The 9,030-nt window shown below is 52.9% G+C and overlaps 1 protein-coding gene across 1 annotated transcript; it reads right to left on the minus strand.

Moving 5' to 3' along the window:
- TEKT3 (tektin 3) lies at window positions 1-8,733 on the minus strand. The gene is made up of 8 exons (XM_017837884.1): window positions 8,528-8,733; window positions 6,976-7,579; window positions 6,345-6,428; window positions 4,805-4,875; window positions 4,478-4,621; window positions 2,558-2,780; window positions 1,889-2,043; window positions 1-307 (listed from the first exon to the last, which is right to left on the minus strand). The coding sequence occupies exons 2-8, from the start codon at window positions 7,549-7,551 to the stop codon at window positions 76-78; spliced, it is 1,485 nt and encodes a 494-aa protein (XP_017693373.1). The 5' UTR covers window positions 7,552-7,579; window positions 8,528-8,733; the 3' UTR covers window positions 1-75.
- Between the last annotated feature and the right edge of the window lie 297 nt (window positions 8,734-9,030).

Here is a 9,030-nt window from a genome sequence, read left to right on the forward strand (position 1 = left end):
TGAAATCGTAACAATCTATTTGCAAAGAACCGTAACAAAACTGGGAATGTGTCCCCTGGCAGACACTCCGTGTGTTCAGGTGAGCCCTGCTGAGACATATCCCAGGATCTGCACGGTGCTGGGGTAGGTCTTGCGCATCCCCATGCACCTCTCCTGGTCGATGAAGAGCGAGTTGTTCTTGATGACCAGGTCGTGCTCCAAGACGGCCTTGGAACGGACCAGCATTTGCAGCATGTCCTCAGAGGCTCTGAGGCACTGGTGAAGGTTCCTGAGTGTCTCATTGATTTCATTGACCTCTTGGACAAGGCTGGAAGACAGCGAGAACCCCCGTTAGCAGTCCCATCATGGCAGTGGTTTCCAGCAGAGCGTTGCTGATGGGCCCTTTGGGCACAGGATTTCCCCCATCAGCAGGATCAGACCGATTTGGACCCCCCATTCCTGTCAGATACAAGGCTGAGGGAAGAGCTCCTCCATGGAGAGGAAGGGGTAAGTTTGCTCTAAGGCTTCAAACTTACTCAGCTTTCAAACTTCACAGATTTCACAGAACTTCTGAGTTGGAAGGGACCACAGTGAATGGCCCATACACGGGTCAAACCCACAGCCTTGGTGTTATTAGCACCATGCTCCAAACAACAACCTGACCCTGATCTCAGGGTCAGGCTTTGGGTATGTGCAGTGTCTGCCAGAGCAGCTCGTCCCACTGAGAAGAGGGATGAGCAGCTGTGGTTTCCCACCTCTGCTTGGGTTTGAGGGTTTGTTGGTTCACCCTCCTGCACTTCCCTGTGCTGGGGCCCTACCCACACCCACACAGGCTCACACAGCAGAACAGGGCAGCTGGGAGAGGCTAAAAGTGAATGTGAAACAAGTGGAGGATGGAAAAAACAACAGCGTGTGAGATGCTGAACCAGCTCTGGGGCTGGGTTTAAATCATTATTTAAAGGGAACCATGCTCAGAGGGCTTCCTGGAGGAGGTGTGAAGTTTGGGTGCCTCACAGAGGGCACTGAGGGCAACCTGCTTTGCCACAGCCCTCTGGGGTGCAATCCCAAAGAGCTCACTATGTCCTTGAAAGGATTTCCAGTGTCCCCAGGGTGGGGAGGACAGCCCTTACTGGTTCTCCATGTGGTGCACCCTTCTTGGAGTAACCCAAAAGGAAGGAGCTAAGGGCTCTCAACATGAGCCTGTCAGAGAGTTGAATCATAGAATCATAGACATCAATCACAGGATGGTTTGGGTCAGAAGGGACCTTCAAGATCATCCAGTCTCACCCCCTGCCACAGGCAGAGACACCTTCCATAGCCCAGGTTGCTCCAAGCCCCGTCCAGCCTGGCCTTGGACACTTGCAGGGATGGGGCAGCCACAGCTTCTCTGGGCAACCTGTGCCAGGGCCTCCCCACCCTCACAGCCAAGAATTTCTCCCCCATATCCCATCTAACCCTGCCCTCTGGCAGTGGGAAGCCATTTCCCCTTGTCCTGTCACTAACTGCCCATATAAAAAGTCCCTCTCCCTCCTTTATATAAGCCCCCTTCATATACTGGAGGGCCACAATAGGGAGAATAAAGGGCTTATCCTTCAAACCTGAGCACATCCAGCCACCTGGGTGAGGCAGGAGAGGCTGGGTTTTACCCAAGTGGGAAAAATCCAGTCCCTTGTGGGGTGGCATCAGGCTGTACCTGGCCATGGTGCACAACCTCTGTCATGGGTGCAGAGCTGCCCCAGCACCCTGAGGCTGGCACAACTGCTCATTGCTCTGGATTCTACCAGGGCACTTATGAAAGGATGATTTAGGAAAAGGAAAAAAAAGCTGATTTTTGTCAGCCAGTGATGCTCCTGAGTGCCACCCCCAGTGACTCCTCAGGGACCCTGCCAGCCCTGCCCTCCTGCCTTACCGGATCTGGGCCGTGTCCCGGCACAGCTCCACGTTTGGTCTCCTCGTGCGCTCATCCAGCCGGGTCTGAGCCACTTTTAACTGAACCTCTTTGTCCTTTATGGTTTTTTGGATGACTTGTATCTTCGTCTCGATCTGGAAGATTTCCTGCCGTGTCTGGCGTGAAACGCAAACACGTGTATTAATTGAAAAATATCTGCTCAAGTGATCACATCATTTCCCTTTTCTCCTGCCTGTGTGCAGGAAAAAAAACAAGCTCAATAAGCAGACCCTGGGCTCAGACCACTGTCACTGTGCCACACATCCAGGCACAGATCCAGCAGAGTTTTCAGGGAAAAGCATCTCTTTGCTATTGCTGTCACATCAGAGGAGGTTTAGGAGCAGTGATGGACCTACTGAATTCCCAGCTTCCCAAAATTACTGCTTGCAAGGACTGCTCATCCATCCATCATCCGTAACAGAGGGAAAGCTTTTAATGGCTCCTCATGTAAGGATGTGGCATCAGCAAGCCCAGCCTCAACCAACACAGTCTCAAGCGCTTTTCAGGAAGCCTCCCATGAGACCCACTGGTGAGCCCATCACTGACCTCCACTTCCTCTGCTTGGCAGAGGCAGGACACGGACAACCATCCCTTGGGATGAAGCTAAAGCGGGAAGGGGTGCCGGGCTACCTTGGCCAGGTGGGTCTGGATCTTGCTCTTGGCGTTGGCGGTCTCGGTGATGCGGCTGGTGAAGGCGTCGTTGACCTTGCTGAACTGGCGCCACATCTCGTCGGCCGTGCCCATGAGGACGCTCTCCGTGCTCGCCCGCAGCTTGGCCGAGGTCGCCCGCTGGCTCTGGGAGCGGAAGATGTTGTTGTCCGTGAACCTGGCCCACGTCTCCGGCACCGAGATCCTGAGGGGTGGAAAGGAGAGGCCCTGGGTCAGCCCCCGCTGCTGAGGGCGGTCGTGTCCCGCCCTGCTCCGACCTGGGGCAGCCTCACCTGGAATGTTGTTTTGGGCACCACAGTATAAGATATTAAACTCTTATGGAGCATCCAAAGGAGGGAGTGAGGATGGGGAGGGGCCTTGATTTGAAGCCGTGTGAGGACACTGAGGGCACTTGGTGTGTTCAGCTGGAGAAGAGGACACTGAGGGGAGACCTCACTGGGCAGGGGCAGAGGAGGGGCAGGGACTGAGCTCTGCTCTGGGGGGACCAGGGACAGCAGCCAGGGAATGGCTGGAGCTGTGTCAGGGCAGGCTCAGGTTGGATCTCAGCCAAAGGTTCTTCCCCCAGAGGCTGGTTGGGCACTGCCCAGGCTCCCCAGGGCAGTGGGCACAGCCCCAAGGCTGCCAGAGCTCCAGGAGGGTTTGGCTGATCCTCTGGGGCACAGGGGGTGAGACTTGGGGATGGGCCTGTGCAGGGCCAGGAGTTGGACTGGATGATCCCTGTGGGTCCCTTCCAGCTCAGCATATCCTGGGATTCTGTGATGGATCCTGCCAGCGAGCAGTGAGGGTCAAATGTAGATTAAATCTATGCTCTTAATTAAATTACATGAAAGTGAAACATCTGGACCCTATTTGTTCAATGATGTTTATTAAATGATGACCTGCTCATGAAGACAACCTATGAAAGCTCAGACAAACCAAAGATTCTCCCAGAAAAAGCAGAGATTCCAAACAGATCCCCTATTTCCATGTTTGAGGCACTAATTGTCAAGGGATTCCCAGCTCCATGACAACACACAGATCGAAGTCAATTCATTTTGCTCACAGCCCATCTCGGTTTCACACTAAACTGAACAAGCATTAGATCCCACTCCATTCCCTGTCTGTGTGTTTGGGATGAAGTTCCTGCCTATGCAGTAGTCCAGAACAAGGTCAACAAAAGACTTAAATACCACATAAGCTCCATTTAAAACCTGCTGATTCTCGGCACATTTTACCCCCCTCTGAATTTTAGCATCAATCCCTTGCAATTCATTTGCCTGTCTAAATACATCTGAGCTCTACTGTGAATAACTACCTAAACTGTTAGAAAAATTGAAACAATCTGTGCCTCTCCATGAACTGTGTGTGTCTGTGTGAGCAGGAGATTTATTCCCTCAGCCCTTTGCCACTTAGGGCATATCTCTGCAAGTGCTTAGTTCATTTACTACAGAGCCAAAGCCGAATTCCTGGCACCCAAAAGCAGCTGAACCCTGTCCCAGGACAACAGTCTCTATTTCTTCATCCTGTGTGTCATTCCAGCTCACTGCCAGGCTCTCTCCAGGCAGGGGTGAACCCCCCAGACTTTACGTCAGGGAAGAGCACTCAGGCAAGCACTGACACATCTTTGAAAACATGCACAAGCTTAATGGGCTGTGCAGAGGTGCTGGGCTGAATTCATTTGCAGGCTGATCTCTGGACCCTGATGTAATGTTTAATTAGGCTGGACTCGCTTTCCCCTGCTGGGTGTTGGATGGAGGGCTGTTCTCCCTTTATGGTGAGCGGAGAGAAACGACCCCTTGGAGGTAATGGTGGGATGGATGTGCCTGGGAAAACCCAGATCCCTGCCAGAGAGGGGCACTGTGCTTCCCGGGGCCCCCCCAGTGCCACCCAGCCTGCGCTCACGTGGCATCGATCCGCTCCACCCCTCGGTAGTAGTGGATGCCTCTGGAGGTGTTCTTCAGCTGGTAGCACTTGTTGTCGATGTGATGGCCCATCTGCTTGTCAGCCAGGTCCTTCTCCAGCTCCTGCCGGGCCTCCTTGTTGCACCTTCAGCACAGACACAGCAGGTCTCAGTGGGGGTGTAGGGGGCAATGGTTTCCTGTGTGCATCCCTGCCCGCTTCCCATGGAGCCTGCACGGGTTTGACACCTGCAGGGGGTGAGTGGGGTAGGGCCCTGCTGGGGTTCACATTAAAATGCACACCAGCCCTGCAGCAAGAGCCCCTCCTTACATGAGCTGGGCATTCACGGTGTTCAAGCACTGCTGGAGCCTCTCCCGGACGGACCTGATGATCTTGATTTCCTGGGCAAAGGTAAAACACAACTCCATCAGCACCCATGGCCTGGACACACTCATCCCCTCGAGCCTCTCCAACCTTGCACACAGCAAGAACTTCCCTGCTTGCCTTTCCCCCAAAGCAAACAGGGGGTGCAGAAAGGGCCCCCCAGCCCCAGTGCACATGTTTGTGCAGCTGAGCCCACACCCAGTGACAGGAGGGGACAGGAGGGGGCTGTGGCCACTGCCATGGCCTCTGAAATCACTTTCAGGGTGGGCTCCATGGGGTTTTTCATCTTGACATCCACGTCAAGGGCTGGTTAGTTCCACTACACGGAGATGGGTCCAGATTCTGACCTGATATGAACAGGCACAGTGTTTGCCTGGATCAGCAGTGCTGCACATCCCCATCCCCAGTCCCAACATATCTTCCTCCCCACAAGAGATCCCATCCATATGGGACAAGAGGAGATGGACTTTGGTGCAAATCCCCAGTCCTTTCTAAGAAACACTCAGCCCTACCAGGGGAAGGCATGTGCTGCTCTCAGCTCACTTGACTCCAGCACAAACCTGTTGCACCTGTGAAGCCCCAGTTGATCACACCGATCCTGAGTTCGGATCAGTGCTCCAAACTCAGGAATTTTTAAGCCCTCCCGTGTGCAGGAGCCAGCTGAAACCACAGCCTGAATATGACCCAGACACTTAAAAACCGAAATGCCTTTATGGAGATATCAGCTCTGATAACTTTCCTAAAACCTCGTGACTTTTAAACTAAGATTTTAATGTTTTAGGGCCTGACTCACAAGGACAAATCTTCCAACAGAGCAGTGGCATCACAGTCCCAGGGGCTGCAATTCCCTTCCCAGTTTTGTGATGCTTTTGCAGTGATTCTGTTTCACTGTTCCCTACATTAGGATCCCCTTTGCTGTGCCAGCTCTCATTGTGTTGGATTTTATTCACAGTTTAAAGCAGACTATATAAAGGCAGGCAGGAGTGCATGTTTCTGCAATTTCTATCAAATCCATTGCCTGAGCACACAGAGCAACAGTCCTACTGCAGCCACACTGCTCTGAGCAAAGCAAAGCTGGGGGGAGGTGTAAAATCTTTTATTAGACCAGCTAATATAGCTGGGAAAACCAGACAGGCTGCCAGGCACACAGTGCCTTCTGCATATCTGTGTGTGCATCTGTGTGCAATATATATATAATGTTCTATAGATACAGAGATATATCACACAGACAGATACTGCTCCTGTGCTGGCAGGGCTGTCTCCAAACTCCATGAAGAAGGGCAGGGGACCCCAATATGCCACACGAACACAGTTGGTTTTCAGCTACTCCTTCCTTTCTTGTGGGGGAACGCAGCAGGTTTTGGGGGGTTGAAGAGTTTAGCACCTCACCAGCACTAAGGAGCCAGGCAGGGAACAGGGCTGCAAAACCTGTTTAGGGTAGTTTAGGTAAAAATAACTCTAACATGATCTGTGCTGCCAGACTTACTGTGATGAGCTGTTTCTCCACGTCGTCGTGGACTAGGTCGATGCCCATCCTCTTCTCCCGGTTAAGCAAGCACTTGTGAGCGACCTGTTGGGGACATGCCATGCCATCAGTGCTGGCTGCAGGGGCAGGGGTCCCTGCAGGGGTGGTGCCCATGTCAAGTAATGTAAGAAAAGGAATTATAGGTGGGCACAGAGATGACAGTACGGGAAAAACCGCTCTGGCTTAGCTGACGACGAACAGCCGAGTGCAGCATCAGCATTAAATCGATGTGAGGGAGCCCACGTGTCCCTGGTGCCACCACAGCTGAATGCAGGGACCTGTGTCAGGCTCGATGCTGACCTCACCAGAGCCTCGTGGTAAGACACGGGCTTTTATCTCCCAAACCAGGATTTTGGAGATAAAAATATTTGGTTAAACAAATCCTGTCCTGATGGGCTCAGCGTGCGCCGGTGGGGGGGGAGATGCAGCAGATGGCAGGGGATTTGTTTATTCCTGACAGAACTAATGGGCTCTTAATAAAAACTTTCTAGATGTTACAGAGCCGTAATGAAACTTTATTAGTCTAATTTGAATGGCTGCAGATGTTCTGGCAGGAGGCCACAGCTCGTGGCCCACGGGGCAGGGTCCTTACCTGGAAGGGGCCCTCGGTGTCGGCCAAGGCTCTCTCCAGCCTCTTCTGCATGTCTGTCAGGGAGTTGGTCTCCCTGATCATGGCATCCAGCTCGAGGCAGAGCTCCGACTTCCAATACTCTATGTCATTGACACGTTCTCCCAGGTTCTTGGTGCTCTCCCCCTGGGTCCTCTTGGCCTGCTGGTACACGTCCTTGATGGTGCGGTTGAGGTCGGCCCTCAGGCGCTCCGCGTTGTGCCGCGTGGTCTCCGACTCCTTGTAGTTGGTCATGTTGGACCTGTGCCAGTCGTCGAGGGTGTGCCGGGTGAAGACGCCGTCCGGCCTCTCGGAAATGAAGGGAATTATCTTGGTGGGGGGTAACCCTGGGAAGCTTTCGGAAAGGGGAGCCAGAGTTGGGTTGAGGGCAGCTGCTTTGTAGTAGGCGTTGGGCATCCAGGGGAGGCTGATGCTCTCCGGCTGGTAAGGAATCCGGTTCTTGTAGCTTGCAGCCACGGTGCTGGTGGCAGGCAGGATCTTGCTGGGGGGTGGTTTTGGATAGGTAAACTTTGCTTTTAAGGGATAGCCGTAGAGCTCCATTGTGGAATGCTGCTGTCAGGGACGTGTCCTGCACAAAGGAGGCAGAAGAAAACCTCCCTCAGTCAGTTCCTGCCCTTGTCTCACTTCTCACTGCAACACACACAACTTGTGATACAGCCAGTGATGCCCAAGATACCCACACTGTGCCTGTACAGGCCTAAATCTCTCAAAAACAAATCCCTTCTGACAGCATCCCAAGTACCTGGATAAACAGGGATTTCACTCTGCTGGTGGTATCCAGTGTCAGGTCTTGAAACGAGGAGAGGAACAAATCGTGGCGGCCAAGGAGGATGACAGATCTGATACCTTCATTTTCCTTATTCCTTTATTCCTTATTCCCTATTTCCTATTATACCTTCATTTTCCCTGTCAATCTAGTGAAGTTCTTATGTGGCAGGGACATGTTCTTCCCCTAATACCCTTAAATTTAGCAAAAAAAGCTTTCAGAAACGCAACCCTCTGAGCCAGTTTGGCAGAACTGAGGATGAGATGTCTGTGCTCAGGTCCAACAAAACCCACCGTGTGGGGGTTCCCACAAACCAGTCACTCCAGCCCTTTTCTCCCTGCTAGGGATAAGCCACTGCCATTCCCTAGCTCCAAGCCACTTATTTATTATTATTTATCGAAAATTTTATTATTTATCATTCATTTTATTATTATAAACTTACACCTAGGAAACAGCATTCAGAGAGTGGGAGATGATTTCCCTGGCTCCCACCCCTGTAAAGAAATCCCTCCCTTTCAGACACTGACAGACAAGCATTCAAGAGAGAAAAAAACCCTTGGGAATGGCCTGGAGTTACTTTTCCATGCATTTCCAGCTGAATTAAATGGCCCTGCATCCCCCTCAGGATAAGCCATGCCAGGGTGGTACTTTCTACCCTCCCTGAACACGGACACACAGCAGGAGCTGCTGACCACCCAGTTTGGGTATATTTGGATGCTGTAAGAGATATTTGGGGCTGAGGAGAAGTACCTGCTTTGCTGGTCCTCCCCTCCCAGTGGAAGCACAGGCTCCCCTGTAGCTGTGAGTGTGGCTGTGCTCAGGGGTTTGGGGGTGTGGGGGTGCTGCTCCTCATCGCTGTGGTGCTGCGCTTGGTGGTGGCACTGCCTGGCTCTGCCCCAGCCCCAGTGTGCTGGCACCACAGGGCCAGGGCACTGTTGCTATGGGCAGTGGGGTTCTGCAGAGGGAGACTGGGTTCTACGGTGGGTGAGGGCGTTCTGTGACCTGTGACCGGGCTCTGTGACCTGTTCTGACCATTGAACCTCCCTGTGATGGCCACAGCAATGGCCACAGGGCAGCACAGGGTGGGCAACCTGGGGCCAGTAAACACCCTCACATGGCATCCCAGATCCTGCCCTGGGCAACCTCCTGCCCTCGCTGGGCAGCTTTGTGCAGCCCCTGGGCAACCATGTGCAGCTGTTGGATGATGGGTAATGCTCTTGGCCACCTGATTTAGTTGGAGGTAGTCCTGTGAG

This window comes from Lepidothrix coronata, unplaced genomic scaffold, assembly GCF_001604755.1.
Source record: "Lepidothrix coronata isolate B3197 unplaced genomic scaffold, Lepidothrix_coronata-1.0 Scaffold315, whole genome shotgun sequence".
NCBI lineage: Eukaryota > Metazoa > Chordata > Aves > Passeriformes > Pipridae > Lepidothrix > Lepidothrix coronata.

Bases quoted from the DNA above. Each gene is read 5' to 3' on its own strand.
- TEKT3 (XM_017837884.1), bottom strand. From the start codon at position 7,551: ATGGAGCTCTACGGCTATCCCTTAAAAGCAAAGTTTACCTATCCAAAA. The intron at 4,876-6,344 runs GTAAGTCTGGCA...ACCTTTGCCCAG, and splicing joins TGGAGAAACAGCTCATCACA to GAAATCAAGATCATCAGGTC. The intron at 4,622-4,804 runs GTAAGGAGGGGC...TCTGTGCTGAAG, and splicing joins ACCGTGAATGCCCAGCTCAT to GTGCAACAAGGAGGCCCGGC.